The 26,741-nt window shown below is 45.0% G+C and overlaps 1 protein-coding gene across 2 annotated transcripts; it reads right to left on the bottom strand.

Annotated features, from left to right (window-relative positions):
- Positions 1–864: 864 nt before the first annotated feature.
- Positions 865–26,741, bottom strand: EIF3L (eukaryotic translation initiation factor 3 subunit L). Of its 2 annotated transcripts, XM_008705570.2 has the most exons (13): positions 26,484–26,741; positions 25,907–25,955; positions 24,370–24,580; positions 21,746–21,825; positions 19,109–19,170; positions 15,734–15,803; positions 15,444–15,517; positions 12,140–12,311; positions 9,930–10,084; positions 9,006–9,176; positions 7,669–8,166; positions 1,993–2,073; positions 865–1,078 (listed from the first exon to the last, which is right to left on the bottom strand). In XM_008705570.2, exons 1-13 carry the CDS (start codon positions 26,514–26,516, stop codon positions 1,040–1,042), a joined length of 1,695 nt encoding a protein of 564 aa, XP_008703792.1. In that variant the 5' UTR covers positions 26,517–26,741; the 3' UTR covers positions 865–1,039. The 2 variants fall into 2 exon arrangements, with proteins under 2 accessions (XP_008703792.1, XP_040493441.1); XM_040637507.1 differs by lacking the exons at positions 21,746–21,825; positions 25,907–25,955; positions 26,484–26,741 and having other exon boundaries at positions 24,370–24,448.

The following is a 26,741-nucleotide window of genomic DNA, read 5'->3' as shown; positions in this document are numbered from 1 at the left end:
GACAAGAACATGTGAACATGGCTGAGTAGGTCCGGTGAGATGCCCGAGGCAACTAGCTTCAGTGAAGTTTTCAACAATCACAGACCTGTAGCGTCTTGTGCTTTGTTAGATTAGAAATTGGCTCTGACAGTAAATAGTGGGGGCTGCTAGGTTTTGAGGTGGCTCTCCCCAGGGAAGTCCCCAAGGTGGCAGAGCCCCTCTGGGCGTTTGAGGAAGGAGCGGCAGAGAGTGAAAGGCCCACAGCTCAGTTGTGACTGGCCGTGAAGGTGCTGACAAGCGCTGTATCAAACTCACTAAGGGTGGGAGAGGCTGCACGCAACCTAAGTCACGGTTTGCAGCGTGAGGCACGAAGACGTGGGCAGCAGAAGACGGCAGAAAAAAGTAGTCACTGGGAGCCGAGTCTTGGCTTTTTTAGAACTATCTCCCTCTGTCTCTCTCTCTTGTTCTGACAAATAAATCAATAAAATCTTTAAAACAAACTATAGGACCTCGAGCAGTCACTTTACAACCTGACGGCGTTTCCTCATCAGCGAAGTGGGGATATGACTGCTAAGCCCGGGCCGTGAGGCGTCGGCAGCGTACCGGGTTTCCTCTTAGCACGGTTCATGGCGCAGGAGGCATTCAGGTTTCTGCCTAAGAAAAGCACCTCCGCTAACATGCATGGAAATCGTGGCAGGTCACTTAAGGCTCCCAGGAGTCTTGTGAGGTACAAATAAGATACTGAGTGTGAGAATGTCCTGCAAACTGCAAATTCAACTGAAACACCAACGACTGGTGCAACAGGAGAAAAGTGTCACAGGAAATCACATACTGTCGCCCTCAACCACAGATTCCCCCCAACAATGATGAGATGACAAATCTGGCTCCAAAGAAAATCTTTTACTGAGACCTATTGAAAACACTTCAGTCCTTAATTCAAATAAACTTCAACTCAGCTGAATGGTTGATGGCGGATCTAGGTAAAGACTTCACGGTGACAAAAATACGCCCCACCCACAAAGACCTCAAAGTAAGTTCCTAGCAAGAGTGTGAATTGTACTCAGGGTCTCTGTCCCATCTTCTTCAGGGTTCGATTGAGCTAGAAGAAAAAGAAAAGTAAAGTGAAATACGGAGACTTCACCAACCCTTTTCCTCCAGTCTGTACCATCACCAGGACAGAGCCCTGGGCCGCCCCTCTGAAGTCAGGGAGGGGTGTCTCTGATGCAGGCACAGGTGTCCACTTTGTGGGCATAAAGCCCCAGTTAGGTGCTCCACTCCTGACACGTCTATGGCCCTGCACAAGTCAGGCAGACTGTTCTTCTACCTGCCCGTCACACGTCACACACACACACACACACACACACACACACACTCCCTCTCTCTCTCTGCTCTACCCATTTTATAAGACACGGGGCTCAGACAGGCTAAACTGCCAGGGCTGTATTATTCCTGCAGGAGCCTCGTGGCATGGACGAGAGCATAGCAGTGACCTCTGCTGGAGAACTCAAAACACCAGGACCAAGTGGCTCCAGCCACGGCCACAGAGAGACCCGTATGCACACACCCTACGCCCCCGTAGTGTTTGGCCTGACCCACAAGACTTCTCCTAGGGAAAGACGTGAAATGCACCAAGTCTGTCAAAACACAGCTTCCTGTCCTCTGCCTGCAAGAACTGGCCAGACCTGTCTAAGGCAGAGCATAACTGCCAAACGGGGAGGGATGGGTAAGAGCAGGCAGTGAATCCGCCCATATTAGGAAATACCAGGGAGGGAGAGGAGCGCTGGCCACCCGCAGAGAGAGATCTTGGAAAGAGATGCTCTGGAGAAGGCTGACACAGCAACTGCTACAGGCCCAGCCCTGCTCCCCAAACCCCAAGCAGCCAGCCAGTCTCACTCAGAAACTTTTTAAAGGGCCAACTCGGGGCTTTCTTGAAATGAAAAAGAAAAATCTCAAAACTCCCCACTAGTTCCTAACCTCTGTCTCCAACCTACACAGCACTCCCTGACTTCTCACCTCCTCAAATTTGTGAATCTGCCGGATGAAGAAATCCCCATAGCGCCTGGCGACCTTGGTGTCTGCAATGTGGATCATGTCCTGCGGGAAAAGCAAAGCAGAGTCAGAGCCGAGTGGTGAGGCAGAGCCACTTACGGACTTACCAGTTACCAAGCTGCTAAGTGCTTCATAAACCCCTACAGTGCTTTTCAAAAGCAAAGGGGAAAAACCCTATGGAAGAGCAGTACCAGTTGACAGCAGCTCTTTCTTTCCAGATGCTTGATTTTATTTTGTTAATTCATTTATTTTTCTTTCGTTCTTTTTTTTTTTTTAAGATTTTATTTATTTGAGAGAGAGAGAAAGAGAGGGAGGGAGAGGGACAAGCAGACTCCCCGCCTGAGCAGGGAGCCCGACGCAGGGCTTGAGCCCAGGACCTGGAGATCATGACCTGAGCCAAAGGCAGGTGCTTAACCAGCTGAGCCTCCCAGGCGCCCCTATTTTTATTTTCAAGTCTTTTTTAACGAACACGAATCTTTCAGCAATAAAAACATTTAAGACAGCATTTTATTCTCATACATTGTTTAGGAGTGTAAGGTTGCAAGTGAGTCCAGATTCTAAATTTTGTTTTTTAGCTCGAATGTGGTTGAACACCACTTTACTTGTAAATTTCTGCGTAATCTGGGTTAAAACCCAAAAACTTTTGAATCTCTTTGACATGATTTTTTCAAGTCAAGGATGAAACAGAAGAGCCAGAAAGACAGATAGCAGGGACACCTGCTGGTTCAGTCAGCAGAGCATGCAACTCTTGATCTCAGGGTCATGAGTTACATAAAAATAAAATCTTTACCAAAACAATAACAACAACAACAACAACAAAAACCCAAAAAGCAGTATTTTGCCAAAGACAAACGTGAACCAGTAAGAGGAAAAAAAAAAACCCAAAAACATGCAATCAAACGCTTTTTCACAGGATGCCTGTGTGGCTCAGTTAAGCATCTGCCTTCAGCTCAAGTCATGATCCCAGGGTCCTGGGATCAAGCCCTACGTCCTCGGGCTCCCTCCTCAGCGGGGAGCCTGCTTCTCCCTCTCCCTCTGCCCCTGCTCCTGCTCTCTCTCTCTCTCTCTCGAATAAATAAAATCTTAAGGAAAAAACACTTTTTCACGCAGGGACTTTAAATTATATTATTATTTAATTATGTTACAATTTAATTAATATAATGCGAATACAACCTCATAAAAAATGCTATTTGTAATACCCAAACTGTTAATTCTTGGGAAAAGTGTTTTATTTATTTACTTTGAAGTAAAGCTTTACACTCAAGGTGGAGCTTGAACTCACAACCCTGAGATAAAGAACTGCGTGTTCTACCAACTGCGCCCGCCAGGGATCCCAGGAGAAGTGTTTTGTTAAAGACCATCCAGATAATTGGGACTAGTTCAGCTGGCTCACAAAGTGAGGACGGGGGGATGGAGTCGGTTACCGATACAGCAGAAGAACTTAGGTCAGGCACTGAGAATAAACTCAAAAAGGACTTTAGATAGTTGATGTGATACCACAAGGAACAGTTTTGATTTTTAAAAGCATGACTAAAACAACACTGGGAAACTTCCCTATTGACATGTTTCTATTTTTGGTGAGACTGTTCATGTCAGAGATCTCTAAGTTCTGCCAAACATCAAGTCTTCCAAACGCCATAAACTCTAAATGAGAGGGTTTGGTTTAGCAAGATGAGCTTTCAAAACAAACTATCCAAACTGACCCAGCAATTCCCAAGTAGGTATACACCCAAGAGAATATTTTCACACAAAAACTTGCACACAAAAATTCATAGCAGCGTCACCCACAATAGTCAAAAGGTAAAAACAACTCAACTGTCCATCAACTAATGAATGAATAAACAAAGTATCCAGACAGTGGAGTATTTTCTAGCCGTAACAAGGCATAAAGTACTGACATGCACCACAACCTAGATGAGACATGAAAACGTGCTCAATGAAAGAAGTCAAACACGAAAAGGCCACATATTTTATCACAGCAAATCAAATCAAATCAAAAATAGACAAATCCACAGAGACAGAAAGCAGATTACTGCTTTGCCAGGGATTAGGGGACAAGGGAACTTGGGAATGACTGCTTATGAGTAGGGAGTTTCTCTTAGGGATGTTAGAAACATTGTGGAATTAGTGGAAAAGGCTGTGTGACATTGTGAATATATTAATAACCACAGAATTATAGCCTTTAAAATGGTGAAGTTTATGTTATACAAGTTATAGCTTTAAAAAAACTGCAAAAAAAGGAAAAAAGTATGTTTAGACCAACACTTTCTCAAAGCAACTAAAAATACAGAATAAATAATTTTTTAAAATCTCCTCATAGCATCAAAGAGCTGACAAGAGAATAAAGAGCTACTTAAGAGAAAATAAACCATTCTAAGCAAAACACAGAAGCCCACTCTGCGATGAGGGCATTTGCTCATCGATCCCAGAAGACTTATGCAGAGGGACAAATCAAGGCCAGGGCCAGTCTTATAGAAGGCCCTCTGCACACTGCTGGGTCCGTACAGGGCTACACCCTTCAGCTAAAGGCAGACCAGGACTGGGGAGCCATCCCACTCGACACCAAGCAACACTCACCGAGCTGGGGGAGGAACATAAAAGAGGAAAGAGACCCATTCCTGGGACATTATAAATACAAGGTGAATCTCCTGACAGTCTGTAGCCTGGGCTTGTTTCCTGGTTGGTCCAGGGGACCCAAGGCTTTCAGTCTATGGTGGTCCCAGACCAATAATCTTCCCAGGCACCTTGAAGAGGCAAAAGCAAATCCCTTCTAGAAGAATGAATATTCACCCTACGCTTCAAAAAATGCCAACAGTTTTTCAAGGACAATGAATTATATGTAGGGAAAAAAACAAAAACCCAAGCACATTAAGGAAACAATTCACCATGAATTTTTTAAAAATTAGAGAAAGCAAAAACAGAGCTGAACAGATTCACAAAGAATACTCAAAGAAAATTATCTAGAACAGAGAGAAAAGAAGAAGGAAAAAGGGTTTAAGAGACATGGAAGACAGGGGCGCCTGGGTGGCTCAGTGGTTAAGCGCCTGCCTTTGGCTCAGGGCGTGATCCCAGGGTCCTGGGATCGAGCCCCGCATAGGGCTCCCTGCTCCACTGGGAGCCTGCTTCTTCCTCTCCCACTCCCCCTGCTTGTGTTCCCTCTCTCGCTGGCTGTCTAATAAATAAATAAATTCTTTAAAAAAAAAAAAAAGAGAGAGAGATACATGGAAGACAGAATGAAGTCGAACATACATCAAGTAAGAACTCCAGAAGGAAACAGAGCAGACACAATAAGAGCTATTAACTAAGAATATTCTAGAAGAGATGAAAGACACCAGTCTACTCATTTTAGCAGACTGTTGTTAAGTTCATATCAGGGTTCCACATATGTCTGAGCAGAACATCATTTTTTTTTCCAGAATTTTTTTAAAGATTTTATTTATTTATTTGTCAGAGAGAGAGCACGCACACACACAAGCACGGGGAGAGGCAGGCAGAGGGAGAAGCAGGCTCCTTGCTGAGCAAGGGGGACCCAATCCCAGGACCCTGGGATCATGACTTGAGCTGAAGGCAGGCACTTAACCCACTGGGCCACCCAGGCGTCCTTTGAACGTCTTCTTTACTTAAGAGTGTACGCACATGGGTTCACAAAGAGGGGAGGGTGTTACTTCATGGAAAGAACAATTCAAAGAGTCTAGAGTATTTTAAGTCTGAAAACACTCACCTAGGAAAACAAAACAGAACTTAGTTCTTTTAAAAACCTCATTAGGACATTAAAATGTTAACTTGAACTTAAAATTCAACAGTGAAAACTAACACTGCCCCTCAACCTACCTCTTCTCCTGAGAGGAGCCTAGGATGTTGCTTGTGCCTCCTTCCAGAAATAACTCTGCACTCACAAGCAGATATAAATAAATCACTTAAAAAACACTTCAATGGGGGCGCCTGGGTGGCTCAGATGTTAAGCGTCTGCCTTCGGCCCAGGGCGTGCTCCTGGCGTTCTGAGATCGAGCCCCGCATCAGGCTCCCTGCTCTGCTGGGAGCCTGCTGCTTCCTCTCCCACTCCCTCTGCTTGTGTCCCCTCTCTCGCTGGCTGTTGTCTCTGTCAAATAAATAAAATCTTAAAAAAAAAAAAAAAAAAAAAACTTCGATGGACCACTGACAGCCACTCTCTAAAACCATGTACACCCTCTGTAATAACCAAAACCACTCAAATGTCCATCCGCATTAGAGTGGGAACATGGCAGCTGACTCCTGCAGCAGCAGCAGCAGCTGGACGATGGTGGAACAATAATCACCAACATACTACTGCTGGCAACGCTGGACGGCGGTGCTCTCAAATCTAACACTGAGCAAAAGCAGTCAAACACACAAAAAGAGCACATGCGGTGTCAGTCCATTACATGAAGTTCAAAACCAGGCAGCACTCATCTAGGGTGGGCCAAGTCAGGACAATGCTCCCACTTGCTAAACTACTTCCAACAGTCTACACCGCACCCTCCTACTTTCTTCTCTGATCTTCTCTGCCACAGCCTCCTCTCTCAGGTCACTGCAGCCACACTGAAGCTGTCCCTCAAACATACTGGGCTTGCTCCCACCCCAGGGCCTTTGCCCTTACTGCTCTTGCAACTTGGAACACTGCTCCCTCAGCTATGTGTTTGGCTAATTTCCTCACCTCCTTCAAGTCTTAGCTGCAATTTCACTTCCTCAACAAAGGCTACCCTGAGCACCTTATGGAATACGGCAACCTCCACCTTCCACCACTACCCTTAACTGCATAGCACTTGGCAATTTCTAACCTATGATAAAATAAAGGAAACTTTCAACTTTTCATGTTTGTAAGCCCCACTGCTGGTAAAACATTTACCCAAGGTCAAAATGACTTGGCAAAACCTCAAAACATGGGCTCTATTCCTGCCCCAAGTACACACTGTACATCTGCTTCGTTCAAATGAACAAACAAAAACAACCAGAAAGGAGCATTCCAAACATAAAGATAAGAAAAAAAATCGCTGATTCCCATAAGATTCCAGTCTTACAGCCTTTCTAGAAAGTCTTTCATCACGACTTGTAACTCTATGTAAAAAAGAACAAAAACAAAAACAAACCATATATAACTCTCGCACCAACCACTCCTTCCCTGGAGCACTCTCTTTGTGAAGACTGTGTATCCCCAGCAGCGATCTTATCTTTCTTTAAAAAAAAATTTACTTTTTAAAAGATTCTATTTATTTATTTGAGAGAGAAAGAGAGTGAACACGAGTGGGGAGGAAGGACAGAGGGAGACAGAGAAGTAGACTCCCCGTTGAGCAGGGAGCCCAATGTGGGGTTTGATCCCAGGACCCTGGGCTCATGACCCGAACCTAAGGCAGATGCTTAACTGACTGAGCCACCCAGGTGCCCTCTTCTTTCAAATTTTTAAAAAGGGTTTTATTCATTTTGCATTGACACTTACTACATGGTCTGGTTCGTTATAATGCCTACTGTCTATTTTTTACATTAGAATCAGTGTGAGGGCAGAAACCTTTTTGATTTTGTTCACTAAGTCCCAAATGCTCAGAACAATGGGCACTTAGTAAGCACTGACTGCTGAATGGATGAAAAGAGAGGGCGCCAGAGACCTAGGCCAGGAGGCAGCCATACCTTATCGATGTAGAAGTCAACCTCAGAGGCCGACTGAAATTCGCCATCGAGGGCGGAGATGCCACTGGTCCACACCAGGTTCTTCATCTTGTGCTTAAAGACAAGGAGCTGGATCCGGAACTCCTGCTCTGTGAGGTCCAGGAAGCCGGCCAGCTTGGCCACAGGCATGGTGGTGTAGAGCTTGAGGAAGCTGCGGATGGTGGAGAGCTGGGCCTGCTGCTGCACTTCATCGGAGAACACCTTCAGCTGCTGCAGGAAGGGCTCCTTGTGGTAGTTGGGGTGCACATTGTCGTAGTTGGGCACCACAGGTGACAGGAATTTGGGGCACGAGTAGCTGAACAGTTCCTCATAGACCTGCGGGTCACCCTTCTGCATGCGAAGCATCTTGTCCCCGTACTTCTCCCGCAGCTGCAGGTGAATGCTCTCGTCGATTCGCATGGGGTACATGGTGAGGGCGATGGCCAGCAGCGCGTGCATCTGCTCATTCTGCTTGTTAATCTGGGGGTGCAAGACAAATAGGTGCAGAGTCGAATGAGATGGACTGAGGTCCTCACTGCCAACGTGGCCCCACCACCCTCCCACGTCCACGCTGCACAGACCCCTGATTTGTCCCTGGTCTTGCACCGGTCAGTTAACTTTCCTGAAGTCTCTCCCAATCCGCCTCTAGCTCTACTGAACTTCCAGCCCACTTCCGGGGCCTCCTTGGCTGGCTCCTGGATTCTCACTGGGACCTCCCTCTCACTCTCCCTGGTCCACCCCATACTTCAGCAGCAGATCAATCCTCCCACAACGGTGATGACTGAGTCACCCAGAAATTTTAATGGCACTGTAATGCCTATAAAGATTAAATATTTCAGCTGGGTAGTGAACATTACTCCAGAACCTAACACCCCAATCTGACTACTCTACGGCCCTCCAACGAAATTGTTCATTGTGCTGCTGTATCACCATACTTCCAAGTCTCAACACCTTTGCTCTGCCTAGAAACCTCCCAATTCTGTGCAAGTCTTGGGCCCTCCCTCCTCCATGGCAAACGGCTTGAGGGTGGTACTACAACCAACTCATTTTTAAATACCCACAGCCCAGCGAACACTCAGCAAACTGTTGCTGAATAAATGCAGGCATTGCTGGGGGACAAAAGTAAAAAAGGTACTGTCCTTATCGTCCACGAGTTAATGATCTGAAATAACAGGCACAACAAAAGACCTTAAGAGTAGACCAGTCATTAAAAAATCATGCTACTGAAAAGATATGTGAAAAACAAAATTCTGGATAGCATTTACCAAAAACTCTCGGCATAGGTGCCAAGGGACCAAGACGGTCCGGGGCGTCCTTACCATCTCATACTTGTATGTGGTCCTCTGGAACATGCTCTTGGTCCTCTGGATGTACAGGAGGATGTTGGCAAAGACCCGGATGGCATCCTGGTAGCGACGCATCATCAAATATGCGAAACCCACGTAGTAGTATGTGGTGACCTGGCACTCAGGCACCCGAGAATACATGCTCTGTGGAGGGAGGCAGAAGCATCCATGAGTCCCAAACCCAACTCACCCCGGACAGAGTCTGGAAGCTGGCATGGCCCAGTGTCAGCTGAGGTGGAAGCCTCTTGTAGAAGCCCTGAACTACCCAGGGGAAGCCCTGGCTCCGGAGTTCAAGGCTCTGAGTGCAGACCGTACCGTTTACCGATTAGGTTACAGGACGTGTAACTCCATATTGTTAGATGTAACAAACAGGGACCGGATCAGGTGACCCTAACATTTCTTTCAGCTCTAAATCCCTCCACACCTCAGTTGTATATTCTTCCTCACTTTCTACTCCTTGCTTTTCCAGATAAACACGATAAAGTAACAGATAAACAAGACTGCAAGACGAACACACACAAACACACACGACAAAAAAGTGCCAATTTTTCTGTGGCTAAAAAAACCACCACAGCTAATCATCATCATCTATACCATCTTAGAACTAAGTCTCTTACTAATTCCTTAACTAGTGAAATCTGAAGAGCAAAAATCTGCCATTATCATTGTTTTGAAAATAAAATCAGACTGCTGAACACTTCAAGTGTTACTAAGCAACAAAGAGAAAGCACCTTGTCTACGTGCAGATATTCACTACAGTGCTTCCCCCACATCTCATTTTCAACTGGCCTGGGGAAGAATCCTCTTTTTGATCCCCGAAATTTGTCCTTATAGATCAGTTTCTCTGAAAGCAGACTCTGGCTCTGGGTAGGGGGGCAGGGGGAAACAGGTGATCACCTTCTTATTCAGTTCGATATTCTCCAGCACCTTGATGGCCTGGTAGTAATCCCCCAACAGGGAATGCAGACGCAGAAGCCCCACGAGGCTGAAATACCCAAGCATCTTGTAAAGGGAGTGCCGTCCATACTCGCCAGCCACACTCTCGGGGTCACCTAAGAGAAACAAACACTGTGACCATTTCAGGAAGGGCAGGTAGAGGAAGAAAAGCCTAAGCCTTGAATGTCACTCAGTCGACTCTTCACCTATAACTGGCCTCTAAAGCTTCCTGCAATAGGGAATTAACTCCCTTCAAAGGAATACCCAGAAGTAGCATGCCTGACCTTCATCTTTTTTTTTTTTAAAGGTAATCTACACCCAACGTAAGGCTCGAACTCACGACCCCAAGACCAAGAGTCACATACTCTATTACGGACTGACCGGCCAGGTGTCCTTGGCCTTACACTAATCTTAAATTTACCAAGAGGAGTTGGGGGAGGGCAGGGGGGAGGTGTGGAGGTGGCAGGGGTTGTTTATTTGTTTGTTTGTTTTGGTTCCAAGACAGCTGAGATTATTGAGATGGCCCCTTTTATGAGGAGCAGTTTCTCATCAAGGTCACTGCTTTCAGGAAGTTCATGAGGTTAAAGCTACTTTACTAATAACACTAAGATGCTATTTGTCTTTCTCACTGAAATGCCATTTGCACTGATGGTGCAAAAACAACAGTGGGTAAAACTGACAACTTAGCATAAACCAGGAAGTGGCAGCAAACTGTATCAGTAATTACTGTATTCTTTCCCACCACACGTGGTAAAAGGACCAACCACTTTTTCACAAAACACCATTTTTTTTGTTTTGTTTTGTTTTAAGATTTTATTTATTTATTTGATAGAGAGACAGCCAGAGAGAGGGAACACAAGCAGGGAGAGTGAGAGAGGAAGAAACAGGCACCTAGCAGAGGAGCCTGATGTGGGGCTCGATCCCAGAACACTGGGATCAAGCCCTCAGCTGAAGGCAGATGCTTAACAACTGAGCCACCCAGGCGCCCCTCACAAAACACCATTTTTTTTTTTTAAAGATTTTATTTATTTATTTGACAGAGATAGAGACAGCCAGCGAGAGAGGGAACACAAGCAGGGGGAGCGGGAGAGGAAGAAGCAGGCTCATAGCTGAAGAGCCTGATGTGGGGCTCGATCCCATAACGCCGGGATCACGCCCTGAGCCGAAGGCAGGCGCTTAACCGCTGTGCCACCCAGGCGCCCCACAAAACACCATTTTTACTTGAATGACTGAAACACAAATTACGGTCACTTAGATTTGGGTATTTAGGAGGTGAGCCTGTTACACTCCAATAAAAACAACGGACAGTGCTCACTGCCAACGACAATGTGAGCTTTTAAGAAAATTCTAGTTTTAAAAACGTGTAACCACCACCATGAGCCCAACAGCTTCCAAATAAAGACTGATCTGATGAGGCTGATGACAAAAGTGGCTTTTTTAGGTTGTATAATAAAATACATCAACATTCAGAAAATCTTTGTAACTCAATGAACCAATATTTTACAAAACTGTGCAGGGATAAAAAGATCCATTCAAGCCGCAGGATAGAATCAATACGCCTTAACGTGACCAAGTAGAAGTTCATTGCTAAGGTTTCGAATTCCTCACTGCAACTCACCAGTATGAAACCCCCACTGTCAAGTCTGGATGTAGTAGCAAAGAACATCGGAACTACCTGAAAAGGCTGTTAAGATACTCCTACCTTTCCCAACCCACGTCTGGGTGAGGCCAGGTCTCCCTCATACAGTTCAACCCAAACCACATATTATAACTGCAACAGACTGAAGGCAGAAGCAGAGGAGAATCCAGCTCTTACTATGCCAGGCACAAAGGAGATCTGCAGAAATGGCACTCTTCTCACAGGGAGAAGAAATTTATATAGATAACTCTGTGATTCTCGGTCTTTAAAGACTGTAAAGCGGTCTCGACACCAAAAGGTGTGAGAAACACTTACCTACACAAAGGCCCTGGAAACACAGCACAAGCATGTGCAAAGCAGACCTCGTGAGCGCCGGCAGACAGACGGCTAAGCTCGACAGCCCTCAGCATCAGCACTTGGCTGCTGTTCACACCCAACGCCAAAGAGGAGCAGCCCACGACCGAAGCCACGGTGACTCCCCCACACTCCCGTGGCCTCTCTTCCCCTGGAACAGACGGCAAGCAGAGCTCACCTCCGCTCGTGTACACCTCCAACTGCCGGTTAATGTTGGACTTGTCTACCAGGGAGTGAAGGACATTGAGGACACTGTGAACATTCCAGATTTTGGGATTGGAGCGAAGGAAGTCGATCTCCTCCTCTGACTTCTTGGCAGTCTTGCAGCGGTACTGACTGAATGACTGAAACTGTTGGGGAAGAAGAGAGAGAGGCAGGAGTGACGCTGAAGTGGGGGGACGGCACCGGGGCTCCCCAGGGAGGGGGGGCGGCACTGCGTCTCATGCTAAACTGTTCTGTACACTACTTGTTTTTGCAAAGGCGTCTTTGATTAAACTGAATTTGGTTCATTACTGAGTATGTCACTTCTTCCACAGCTAAGTACAAATCTCTAAAATGAAAGGCAGGTGGTGAAAAAAACATTCCATTTGGAGTCAAACACAGTCTAGAGTCACTTAATGTCTCTGGGCTTCACAATGCAGTCAATCTGGCTGTCAGAACCAGGTGGCTTGTAACAGATCTTATTCTCTTAGGCTGTGCCATGCCCGAGTCAGGATTACGGATGACAACATGGCGGAGACAGGGCAGGTGTCTGTATGTGTGAGTCTTGTCTACTGGAGCTCACCATCCATTCCCCAGGGACAAGAACCCAGCAAGAGTCACCTCAGTACCAACCACAGAGCGTCACCCAGTGAAAGGCACATCTAGGGCCCACACCACAGGTATTTCTTAAGGCAGTGGTTCTATTTGGGTCCAGCAATGGGCTGGCTCCATCAGTCATCCAGAGAACAGCACAAGAGAACGACCCACTCAACCAGTTTTTAAAAGCTCCTCGGTCGACTCTGGTGCACACCAGATTTGGAAATCAGTGACCTAGAACCTAGGTCCTAGATGACATGACCCAAGAACACTCTTTAACTCCAATTTGCAGCTTCCTTTAAGAATGCAGAAAAAGTTTCCAGATTTATAATAAACAGAAGAGTATTCAGAATACAGAAGGAATTCTCATAATTCAGTAAGAATAAGATAATCCAATAGAAAAATGGACAAAGGATACTGAGGATCACTTCAAAGAAAACCAAGATTAGTCAATTAACAGGGAAAATACCTTATCTCTTCATATCAGAGAAAGGCAAATTAAAATGAGAACACCATTTCTTTCCCATCAAACAGACAAAAATTAGGCCAATAACATCCTTAGCAGAGAAAAACTCTCCAATGCTGCTGATAGCAGTATAATTTAATACAGCCCTTGGAGAGGACAAGATATTATTACTTATTAAAATCCAGTGATTGAAATGTTCTGGATCTTGACTGTGGTGGTGTACACATTTGTTAAATCTCATCAACAGTACACTTAAAATCAGTATTTCACTGTATGCAAATTTTGACTCTATAAAGCTGATTTTTAAAAATTTAAAAAGCAGATGTCTGGGTGGCTCAGTCAGTTAAACATTGGACTCCTGATTTTAGCTCAGGTCACAACCTCAGCATTGTGAGATCAAGCCCCATGTCCGTTCTGTGCTGGGTGGGGAGCCTGCTTGGGATTCTCTCTCTCTGCCGCTGCCACCGTCCTCCCACAGGCGCATTCTCACTTTCACTCTCAAAAACAAACAAAAAAACTTAAAAAGCAAAAATTCTTGAGCCAACAATTCTACTTCTGGTGATCTCTAGACACAGACCTACGTGTAACACATACAAGGATATTCATGGACTCACTGTTTATAGTACTGGAAACTGAACACCCAAATGTTCATCACAAAAAGGGTGGTATCCCTATCGTGTACATGGCAGAAAAGAATAAAAGCCATCTCTACGTGGACATGTTAAGTGTTCCATATCACAGCAAATTACACAATACAGTATTATGCCATTTTTAAATGGTGTATTTTATACATACACATTTATATAAATGCCTGAGAAGCATGAATGTAATGCTTATCTTTCCAGACAATAACCGGTAACTCCGCAAAGGCAAGGAAGGAGTTTGGGGACGCCTGGGTGGCTCAGTCGGTTGGGCCTCAGTCTGCCTTTGGCTCAGGTCATAATCCCAGGGTCCTGGGATCCAGCCCCATGTCAGGCTCCCTGCTCAGTGGGGAGTCTGATTCTCCCTCTGCCTTTCTCCCTAGCTTGTGGGTGTGCACACATGCTATCTCTATAAAGACAAAAATGAACGTTATCTGCAGTTTGATAAAAACAAAGTTTGTAAACAGTAATGACACATTCACGTATTACCTGCACTGATAAAAATAAATGAAAGCAGAGTGGCGGGGGGGAAAGCCACTTACCCTTTGTGACATCTATCTGGCCGGGAAGAGTCACACCTGGCTCTTGAGGGCCAGTCGTTGTTAAAGTGAGAGCACTCTAAGTCCCTTAAGAAGAGAACACCAGCTAAGCCCAAGGGATTACGATGGTCTTGAGAAGGATGAAGAACCTTAGCACAGATGATCCTCCTCTGACTTGCTGGGAGTCGACAGGACCGCCAACCTTCTAAAATTATGCCACAGAAAGGGCTGACACACGCCAAGGAGACAGAAAAGGCAAACGAGGCCAGTGTGGGTTGTGGCCTTCTCTGCACAAAAGCACCAAAGCCTCACCTTGAGCAGGAAGCCTCTCTCCCAAAGGGCCCTCGAAGGGCTTTCTCAGCACACCAATCGCCATTTGCCAGCACTTTGTCTCTTTGGTCTGTGCAGCTCAAGTAACAGCTTTATTAAGAAACTCATTTCTCCTGAAATACCCAGTGAGAGTTATACTATCCCCATAAAACTCATGGAAAACAAGTATTTTTCCAAATTCAATTACTGTGTGTTTTTTGTTTTTTTTTTTTAAGCTTTGAGAGCCAGCGAGCGAGCCCAAGTGCACACAAGAGGGGAGAGGGAGGGAGCAGACTCCCCTCTGAGCATGGAGCAGACACAGGGCTCTATCACAGGACCCCGAGATAATGACTGAGCCAAAATCGAGAACTGGCTGCTCAACTGCGTGAGAACCCAGGCATCCGTCAGATTTATTCCTCAGAAGTATAGACTATAGAACAGAAGAACTGACTCCAAAGCTGGTGACACCTTTATTTTTCCAACCAGATCAACTCTCAAGATCAGGTAAGGGCTTAATGAAAGCCAGCTCAACTCTGCTGACTTCCAAGTTCATATCCAGGGCTCTCATATCCTGACTCTTCAGAAAACCATGTTATCAAAGACCACCACCGTGGGATATTTCCCACAGTGATGGGACATTTTTATCCCAAGCATGTTTTTAACAACGCAAACAATAGTAACAGCTGTTCCTTTGTTGGACTAGTTATTAGACCAAGGCCGGCCAGATACCTGATAGATGAACTCATCAATGATATCCCAGAGCCACTGGTTGGGGAGTTCAAGGGGAGCAGGACCATCAGCATCTGTACAGGAGATCACAGAAAAGTCAGACGCAAAGCAGTGACTATGCTCGCTCAGCGAGTCTACAGAACGCATTTTGTAATTTTTCTCTTAAAAGAACTATGAATCACAGGACATTCCTCCTTCCTGCTCCCATATTAAAATCCTGCTAAAAAGAGCTGGAGGCTAGCACGAGGCCTCACTGTAGCCTCACACCCTTGGCCAAATGTCAAACTCACTAAGAATGTAGTTGAAGAGATTGCAGTAGTTGTAGTAGGACTCAAACCTCTGCTCCAAGGAAGGCCCCCCCTGCAAAGAGAACAGAGACATCAAGACAGATGTTTAATTTAAACGTGTTTTACTCATGTCTGCCCTGACAGCTGCACACACGTGAGAACCAATGCCTACCTCGCCTTCTTAGTGTGCAAAGAGCACTCAAGTCGGAGGGAAGAGAGTAAGTACTAGAGCAGTTCAAAAGGGCACTGAATATCAAACCACTATGATTAGGCTTTATGGCAACAAACTCAACTGACCGTTCGAGAACAAGCATGCAGATCTGGTGAAGCAGAAAAACAGAAGTACTAACAAAACCAAAGAAGTAAAATCGTGGTGCTTGAAGGATGGTGAGGAAGAGCAGATAATGCTACACTAGGCTACGCTGGACTGGACAGCGCAGGAACGTAGGAGGCTGGGAACGTAGAGGTCTTTCGGTGCCAAACAGGGATGTAGGCCAGAGAGATCAGCAAGCCCACCATCACCTGTTTTTTGTAAATAAAAGCTCAACTGTAATTTGGCCATGTACATTCATCGTCTACGGCTGCTACAAAGGCAGAGCTGAACAGATTCAATAGAGACCATTATGGCCTCAAAGCGAAAAAACTATCTGGCCCTTTACACTGAAGGCTGTTGACCCCCCAATCTAGACTTCATGTTGCTGACAACTGAGAACCACCGAAGATTTCTAAGCTGGGGAACAACATGATACAATCTGTGATGAGGTAGAAAGAACAAGGCCCTGGAGTTTTAGCCCCAGTGCTTACTAACTGTGAACTTCTAAAGTATTCAAGCTCTCTGTAGCATGAAACTACGTAAAGTGCCCAATATAATAAACGCTCTTTCAATGAACTCCTCCCCCACCAGATTTAAAACGGGTCATACATTATGAAAGTACTTTGGTACCTAACAAAGAGGTTACAGAGTCAAACTTTTGCTGAATCTTCATTACAAACCAAAGGAAAGATTAGAGGTGGTAAAACCAACTGTACTATGGGTTCTGATGCCATGGTCTTCCCAAAGATGCGATGTTATGCAGGCTAGCCAGATTCTCAACCTAGCCTACTAAGTACCCGAGCTAGAACAGCAATGGTAGGAGGGAACCTGTATTTCCTATCAGATAAGGTAGTCAGAGATCTCACTGGGATGCCAGAAAAACATGGACCCCTGCATTTCTTTGACAACAGGAACTCCTTCAGCTACCGCTGACAGTGGCTCCTGTGGCAAGGTAGGCACTCTAGCCAGGTCAAGTGGTCTTCAAAGAGATGAGAGTTGACTGTGAGAAGGTGCAAATACTCTAAGGAGAGATCATGGTGCCAGGTTCCTTCATTTACATGTGCACATACAAGCTCCAACAATTAACCTGTCACCAACAAGCATTAGGCACCAGATTATAGCAGTGGCAAGATGAAGTCCATGCCCTGGTGGAGTTTTATCCTCTAGTGCAGACAGCAAACAAAAACCAAGTAAACAAATACTACAGTGTCAGTTAGTGATGTGTGCTCTGAAACGCCAGAGCATGGTCAGGAGCCCCAGAAAGGAACGAAAGTCATAGGAAATGAGACTGGCAAGGGAGTCAGGGGCCAGATAAAGCAGGACTATGACTAAGACCTGGGATTTTATTCTAAGTGTGATGATAAGAAGTCATATGTTTCAAAGGGATCATGCAGGTTACCAGGCTGAGAATAAACGCAAGTGGAAGAGTGGAAACTGATACAAGGTAAGCAGCTACACAGTTCAGGCAAGAGATGATACAACATCTTGAACCAGTAGCAGCGATGGAGGTGAGAAGTGGGTGGTTTCAAGACGTGCGCTGAAGACAGAGCTCAACAGGATTTGCTACAAGGTTGGAAGTCAAGTGAGAGAAAAGTCAAAACCACCACCAAGGTTTTCATTCTAAATCACTTGGGTGAATGGCGGTATTATTTATTGAGTTGGTTGACACAAGAAGACCAGGCTTAGAAGGAAAATAAGACTTCAATTTGGGGTACGTTAAACTTGAGATGAGGTGCCTGGGTGGCTCAGTCAGTTAAGCATCTGCCTTCGGCTCAGGTCATGATCTCTGGAACCTGGGATCGAGCCCTACGTCAGGCTCCCTGCTCACTGGGGAGTCTGCTTGTCCCTCTGCCCCTCTCCCTGCTCATTCTCTCTCTCTCAAATAAATAAAATCTTTTTTTTTAAAGATTTTATTTATTTGAGAGAGTGCATGCGAGTGAGAAAGCACAAGGAGAGGGAGAAGCAGACTCCCTGATGAGCAGGGAGTCCGACATGGGGCTCAATCCCAGGTCCCCAGGACCATGACCTGAGCCAAAGGCAGATTCTTCACCGAATGAGCTACCCAAGTGCCCCAAAATAAAATCTTTTCTTTTTTTTTTAAGATTTTATTTATTTATTTGACAGAGAGAGACAGCAAGAGAGGGAACACAAGCAAGGGGATTGGGAGAGGGAGAAGCAGGCTTCCCGCCAAGCAGGGAGCCTGATGTGGGGCACGATCTCAGGACCCTGGGATCATGACCTGAGCCGAAGGCAGATGCTCAATGGCTGAGCCATCCAGGTGCCCCCCAAAATAAAATCTTAGAACAAAACAAAACACCCAAATTTGAGATGACTATCAGACAGCCGAGCAGAGATGTGGAATAGGCAGCTGGATATACAAGTATAGTTTTAGAGAGACAGGGGCGAAAGATAGACATTTTCAGTAACGGTGTATATAAATAGTACAGATAGTTATTTAAGAGACTTGGGGCATTCTAAAATTCAGAAATGAGAGAAGAATCAAACAAGTGCCCAAAGCTGGGAGAGTACAGTGGAAAGAACACTGGCGTCACAATAAGCCAGGCCTGGGTTCAAGGAGTTTTGGCACCTACTCATTGCATGAATTTGAGAAAAAGCAACCTCTTTGCACCTCAGTTTGCCTGCATTGAGGGACTACTGTGAGGATTAGAGTACAGATACCAAGTGCCTAGCATTACGCCTGGCACATAGTGACAGTTTCACGTGTGTTTCAGAGAGCAGAAAGCTCGTAGTCACGCACTAAAGGTAAAAAGCAAGGGCATCACAAGCTGAAGCAACAGAAGGTGTCTGAGAACACACCATTAGGATGGCATCCTGCAACCCAATCAATGCGATGAGTAAGGATGGAGAAATTGACAAGGCCAGACAAGCTATGCCATGCTACAGTTTGTCTGGGACAGACACCCAGCTTGTTGGATTCAATCATTCCCTCTGTCATTTCTTAACACTCAGAACACATGCCAACCACCCTTGGACACTGAACCGATAGAAACTGATGACTGTGTTCCAAAGGCAGAAATGGCATCGAGCCAACAACAGATACTCACACTGACTTTGGCATATATGTGCCTGTAGTATAACTCTTTGTACAAAATCAGGAAGACGGCATCTGAAAGAGAAGGCAAAGAGCTGCTTCAGTAATCCACAAAACAAATGGGATCTTCAGGAAGTTTTAGCCCTTTGAAGGGAATAGAGGGATAAACGTGATTTAAGACACAAAATGACATCTGAATTCTAACACACCCCAAGAATACACGCAACAAGAAAATTCGTCTCTCGTTTCATCTTTCAACCTCATCTTAATCTCATTCACCCTCATTCCCCTTCACCATTCAGAGATTTTTGCCATCCAGTCGCTTAACAAACTGACACATAAAAAATTGTATTAGCTCCAAAAAAGGCAAAATCACATTACCAAAACTGCAAATATACGGGTATTTTCAACTTAGAAATTCTACTCTAAATAATTTATTCTATTGATATGATACAACCACTAAAAACAAAGAAGGGGGGAAAAAAGGTCTTTGGTACTGATGCTATACAGAAAAAGATTAACAAAGCAGGCCGGAGACTTATATCCTTTAGCTAGTAAAGGTGGTCCTTGGCTGGCATCTGGGAACCTGGATTTCAGGAGGGTCCCCAGGACCCCAATAAGGGCGATCTGCTGAGCCTATAGTGTGCAACACTATGGTTTATGCTGAACTACTGCCTTCCTTCTGGGAGTCTAGAATTTTGATATATGCTAGGCAGAGGGTGTGCCCACATGACCAGCACCCAATAAAATCCTTGGACACTGAATGTGTTACAGGTTTCTGTGACGGACAACTTTTCACACATCACAATTCTTTGCTCGAGCAATTAAGCACATCCCATGTGACTCCACAGGAAAGGACTGTTGATAATATGCATCTGGTTTGCTTTGGATTCCACTGTGTGCCCTTTCCCTTTGCTGACTTTGCTCTTAAACTGTGGATACAGCTATACCCTGAGTCCTGGGAGTCCTCCTAACAAATCATCAAACCTGGGGGTGGTCTTGGGAATCCTGGAGGTGCAAAATACTCTCCAAAAACATAATAAACTTTAAAAAGGGAAGAAAATGGCATTTGGTCTATCTATAAAAGAAACAAACAAGTTATTCCGATTTGCTTACGTATGCACAGACTATCACGGGAAGGATAAAAAAGAAAGTGTTAACACTAGATGGCTCTAGAGAAACTGAAGACTTGAGGAGGGAAGCTGGAGAAGGGTTTTTACACCAAATCTCCTTTTATATTACTAAGCCCTGTGATTACTTACCTATTTAAAGTCATACACAGTTGACCCTTGAACAATGTGGGGGTTAGGGGCACAGGCACCCCCTGCGCAGTCAAAAACCCACATATAACTTTTGAGTCCCCAAATATTCAACCGTTAACTTTTAACAGCCTACTGCTGACTAGCACCCTTACCAATAACAAACAGTCAACACGTATTTTGTACAGTATACATATTATATACCGTATTATCGTTGTATATAGTATGTAAGTTGGAAAGGAGAAAATGTTAAGAACATCATAAGGAGGAGAAAATAGATTCACAGTATTGTATTGAAAAAAATCCATGTGTAAATGGACTCACCCAGTTCAAAACCATGCTGTTCAAGGGCCAACTATATTATGAGATTCCTACTGTTAACACACACAATTTTACATTCTTTATAGACAACATACTAAACAGAGCACAAGGTCTAAGCAACACAGAAAATAACACCTCCTACAAAGTGAGTTCTAAACTTGTGTACCAGTAACACTAAAAATAAAGTGTTCAAAAAATGCTAGCTATTATCAAAGAAGTACAAGACTTGTACACTGAAAACTACAAAATGTCATTGAAATTAAAGACCTAAATACATGGAAAGACATCCCATGTCCATAAATTAGAGGGCTTAATATGATGGCAATATTCTAATTTATCTTCAGATTCAACACAATCCCTATCAAAATCCCAACTAACTTCTTTGCGGAAACTGACCAATTGATCCTAAACTTCATATGGAAATCCAAGACTCAGAAAAACCAACAACAATTTTGAAAAAGAAGAACACAGTTGGAGGACTTAGCACTTCCCGGTTTCAAAACTTATCACAAAGCTACAATGATCCAGACAGTGTGGCACAAGCATCAGGACAGACATATATCTCAATGAATTCAACGGAGAGGCCAGACATAAATCCTTACATTTACGTGATAACCAATTTCAACAAAGGTGCCAAGACAATTCAGTGTAAAAAGAACAGTCTTTCAAAAACTGGTGCTGGGACAACTAGGTAGGTACATGCAAAAGCATTACGCTGGATCTTCCTACCTTACACCATATATAACAAACACCACCATGAAGTGAAAGGTGAGAGGAAGCCAGACAGCCGATTCCCAAGTGACGGTCATGACGCCAAAATCATTGAGGGAAACGGAAACAAGTAAGGACAAAGATCTCAATTTCAGCTTCACCATGTGTGACAGGTCTCTGTCCCCTCTTCGCTTATTCCGCCCTCACGCAACAAGTTCCTTACTAAGGGTCTACTATGTACCAAGCCCTGGGGAAACAAAACAGTGCACAAGATAAACACAGACTATCCTGAGCTTCTTCCTGCCCCCTCAGTCACAGAATCCCACCCAGCATACAGAACACCAAGAACTCATACCTACCGTTGCCAACCTGTGGAGCAATGGCTTCTGCCTCAGGCCAAGGTGTATTCTTGAAGAATCTTTCAGTCAACTTGGTCCAGCTGAAAACCAAGCAGAAAAATTCTAGAACTCCAAAACAGGAAGGACCAAAGAGGTAACCCACACATTTTACGGGTAAAGACCCAGGCTCACAAACAGGAAGATGTCATAGAAACAAAGTCAGGGCCAGAGCCCTCCAAGTCTACAACTTTACTCAACCTAACTCTGCACCTCAACTTCTTTTTTTGTTAAGATTTTATTTATTTGAGAGAGAGAGAAAGAGAGAGTGTGCGTGCACGTTGGGGGGGAGGGTCAGAGGGGGAAGCAGACACCCCGCTGAGCAGGGAGCCCGATGCGGGATTCAGTCTCGGAACTCCAGGATCATGACTTGAGCCAAAGGCAGTTGCTTAACCAACTGAGCCACCCAGGCGCCCTCAACCTCTCTTAATACAGTGAACACTCCTTTTTAAAGTTAGGCAACCACGATGCTCTTCAGGATCATTTCCTGCCTCTGTATCATGACCTCTTCATACGTAACAGCCTGCTGTTCCCTGATCTGGTAACTACTTTTTAGACACTCCCACCTGTCTCCCTGAGCAATACTTTCCCTACTTTCCCGGAGCACTGTGCCTCCACTCCCCATCCCAACTTGGAAGCCAATCAGTCTGTTTGCTGCAGTCTGATGCCACAACAGACCCACGGCATCCAACCCAAACACTGCTGCCCAAGATGCCTCTCGGCCCTGATCCCCTCAGGAGCGACTTCAACTTTCCCCCCCTCTCCTTAAGCCCCACTCCCCCCTTCTCCAGATCTTTCAGTTCAGCACAGAAACATGCTCAAGCCCCCACTTCAAGGCACATAACAAAACAGAAAACATCTCAATAACAATGTATTTTCCGAGGCACCAACTACTCTTCTCACCACATTTTCTCCTACAGAAAGATTTACCACATGCTTGGCACCAACGACGTCTATATCTGCCCGTACTGTCCAATACAGTAACCGTTTGCCACATGTGATTACTGTGACTAAAGAACCGAATTTCAAATTTTAGTTAATTTTAAACAAAAAACCCCAATACTTAGTTACTGGAAAACTTTCAAGTACATTTAGAATTACTTGGGTATGTGAATCTGCTGTTTCTATTGCAAATGCTATGAAATCTAAATAGTAATCAGGTATTTCCAATATACATGAACTGAAATGTGGTATAAATATAAAAGATAGGGTTTAGAAGACGTAATACAAAAAAAGTAAAGTAACTCATTAACAGTTTAATACTGATTATGTGTGGTAATATTTTAGATGTTGAAATAAATTATTAAAATTAATTTCACCTTTTTCAGTTTTTTAAGATTTTATTTCTAAGTAATCTCTACACCCAATGTGGGGCTCCAAACTCACAACCCTGAGATCAAGAGTCACACACTCCACCGACTGAGACAGCCAGGCACCCCCTCTTTTTACATTTTTTAAACATAGCTGATGAAAAAATTTAAATTATACACGTGGCTAGTATTATTGTTTCCATGGGACAGCACTGATCTACTAGAAAGACCTGGAAATGAAGGAAAAAACAGTTCAGGGATTAATTCTATTCATTACTCCAAAAAGCCTTTGGCTATTCATTTTGTCCATGCACCCTCCCAGAAATTAACTAATTATTATTATATTTATTTTTAAGTAATCTCCACACCCAACGTGGAGCCCAAACTCACAACCCTAAGATCAAGAGTCACGTGCTCTTCCAACTGAGCCAGCCAGGCACCCTTCCCAGGAATTGTTTAAATTCTATATCCTTGGTGAAGTCTTTCCTGACTATCTCAACCCTAACTGACCTGTCTCATCTCTAATGCCAATTACACAAGGGCAATCCCCTCAAAACAGAAGCAACCCCTCATACCTTGGCTCACCCTGTTATGCATTAAGTTGTACAGTAACTTAAAAATTAGGCTCTGGGGGCACCTGGGTGGCCCAGTCGGGTTAAGTGTCTGCCTTCGGCTCAGGTCATGATCCTGGAGTCCCCAGATCAAGCCCCACATCCCCATGTCCGGGGCGGGGGGGGGGGGCAGGGGTGGTTCCTGCTCAGCCAGGAGTCTGCTTCTCCCTCTGCCCTTCCCCTGCTCCTTCTCTCACACCTGCACGTGTTCTCTCTCTCTCTCAAATAAAATCTTTAAAAAAATTAGGCTCTGATGTCAGACTATGCAGGTTCAAAACTCAACACGTGCACTCGAATAGCTATATGACTTAACTATTCTGTGCTTTGTTTCCCTCATCTGTAAGATAAAGAAAACAATACCTGCTTCATGGGGTTACTGTGAAGAGTAATGAGTAAATACGGGAAAAGCATTCTGAACACTGCCTGATCTACACTGGTCAGACATACTAATTGCTGCTATGATTACTGATACTAATGTTATTATTTTAAGCCCTATACGAGCTCTGGGAATTCAGTCCAACAAAATAACATGTCTCCCCACAAGGACTCAGAGAAATCCCTTGGGCACTCTCTCTACAGAGATATGGAAACAGCCCCCCTTCTCAGGGACTGTATCAGTAAACCAGTCCCAACCAGAAAGAGGATCATTTCAGTGAGCACTCTGTACCTGTTCTCATAGATGTCCTGGATCTCATATACCTTCTGATCAATGACATCACTGGACACACGACTGGCCTGCAGCTCATACACCTTCTGGTCAATCAAATCTGAGACAGTTTTGTGGAAATATTGGATGAAGTTCTTGATCACTTCGGGGATCACCTGATAGGTCTGCTGTTCATACTGACGTTCATAAGCCAGATCCTGCTTTGGATCTCCTAGAGGTTGAATATAATAAATACTTTATCAAGTGTTTTCAAACCCACATATGTTACAAAACAAAAGGGCAAGACCATCCCCCAAAGAAAACTCAAGTCTATAAAATCAGGTACAATTCCCTTCTAAACATTCAGAGATATATTTGTCCTCAACTCACTCTCAATCCCATCACACTGTTTCTTTAGAACATTTACCACTATTTACAATTATATATTTGATTATCTGTTTCCTCCACTAGAACCTGAATCCTAGGAGGGCAAGAACCTTGTCTTGTACTCACGTAGACCCTCAGCACCTAGAACTGTTATATGTGTGTTTGAAGAGAGGAGAGGAAGACTGTGGGAAGGGGAAGTAAGTAGGAGGCAACTTATACACATATATCTTAAATATGTGTGTGTGTGTGTATATAGATAGATAGATAGATATTTTTTTAAAGTAGGCTCCATGCCCAGTGTAGAGCCCAACAGAGGGCTTGAACTCAAGACCTTGAGATCAAGACCTGAGCTGAGATCAAGAGTTGGACGCTCAGTGGGTGGCTCAGTCGTTAAGCGTCTGCCTTTGGCTCAGGGCATGATCCCGGCGTTCTGGGATCCAGCCCCGCATCAGGCTCCTCGGCTGGGAGCCAGCTTCTTCCTCTCTCACTTCCCCTGCTTGTGTTCCCTCTCTCACTGGCTGTCAATCTCTGTCAAATAAATAAATAAAATCTTTAAAAAAAAAAAGAGTTGGACGCTCAGTTAACCAACTGAGCCACCCAGGCGTCCCGGCACTTAATATTTCTTGAATGAATGACTGCTATTTTCTATCTATACAACAATGCAAGTAACTAAACTTCTCTGCTCAGTTTTCTCATCTGAGAAAATGGGAGACAACATTAATTTAGGTACTGCACAGAGCTGTCGTAAGGACTAAACAAAACACTTCGTACATAGTACCTGTAACAATGCATGGCATGTACAAAACGTTAAGTCAAGCCAACTCACTATAACATTTCAGGAAACCTCAAAACCTTCCAAAAAGATTTCATTTGGGCTTGGTTTGAATCACTAATTTTTCACAACAAAATTTTCTTCTTCAGCGAGCAGTTTAACAAGGAAACCACAGCCAGGATAGTAAGCCTTCCCTTCTGAGACTTTGAGATGAACCATGAAAAAGGCCTGATTTATTAGGCTCTATACCACCCTCCTTCTGGGAACTAACAACTGACTCCAAACCTGGACCATGGAGACGCAGTGTTTCACAGATGCCCGTCAGAGCTGTTCCCAGACATTCAAAAAGGTGCCAAACCCTAGAAGTACCCAGCTAACCAGACAAGCCCGTAGTCTCACCTGTGTGCATATCATAGTCGCCTGGGTAAGCATAGGGATCATAAGCAGCCTATTAACGAGAGAGAGGTAGAACGGTCACCAATTAGTGAATCCAAAATGCTCGTTCGAGGACCTACGTGCCAAGCAAGGTACTAAGGATACAAAAGAGCATAAAACACAGTCCCTGCCTTTGAGAAACTCACATGCTCTTGAGAGAAGAGAGAATAAGCAGACAACAGAACGTTACGGGTGCAGTAAGGTAAAGCAAAGCACAAGAGGCTGTGGGAACCAACGGGGTTTGACAAGAGTGAGCCAAGGCCACAGGAGCTAAGTTACAGAAACAACCCCATAACCAGCCTCCGTCTTCGATCTCGGAAAACCGGAGGAGGAGGAGACCGGACATGAGAAGTGGGCGGGTGGTGAGGAGCCGCAACCAGTGGGAACAGCGAGGGCCACGCACGCCGGAAGGCAGACCGCAGCTGGACGCGGCCGGTGGAGGCTCCCCGAGGGGGGCCGGACGCAGTCTCACCCCCAGGCCCAGCATCCAAAGAACCCTGCCTCAGTCGCGGAGCGCAGTACATGCGCAGGGCCGTCTTACCTCGGACTCGTAATCGTCAGCGGGATAAGACATGTCTGCGGACTCACGAACACCGCCGGAGAGAACGAAAAGTGCGGCCGGCGCCTGCGTCGTGAGGCCGGAAGTTCAGCCCCCCCTCGTGTCCGCCGGGAAGCCGGAAGTCGTTAGGAAGCCTAGCGCTATGAGACCGCCACGTTAAGAAGGAAGAGGATGGCAAACCTCTGAATTTTTCTTCCTTCTTCAAACAGAGGCTTTACGAGGAAGGGTAGCTCTTTAGTG

The sequence above is a fragment of the Ursus maritimus genome, unplaced genomic scaffold (assembly GCF_017311325.1).
Source record: "Ursus maritimus isolate PB19 unplaced genomic scaffold, ASM1731132v1 scaffold_21, whole genome shotgun sequence".
NCBI lineage: Eukaryota > Metazoa > Chordata > Mammalia > Carnivora > Ursidae > Ursus > Ursus maritimus.
The sequence above is the reverse complement of the archived record's forward strand: the minus strand, read 5'-3'. Positions and strand labels throughout refer to the sequence as shown.

What these genes read in the sequence shown, in the direction of transcription:
- EIF3L (XM_008705570.2), bottom strand. Translation starts at nt 26,516, where the DNA reads ATGTCTTATCCCGCTGACGATTACGAGTCCGAG. An exon ending in CTGACGATTACGAGTCCGAG is followed by an intron (nt 25,956 to 26,483) that starts GTAAGACGGCCC and finishes TCTCGTTAATAG; the next exon opens with GCTGCTTATGATCCCTATGC. An exon ending in ATATCGAACTGAATAAGAAG is followed by an intron (nt 9,177 to 9,929) that starts GTGATCACCTGT and finishes CTCCCTCCACAG; the next exon opens with AGCATGTATTCTCGGGTGCC.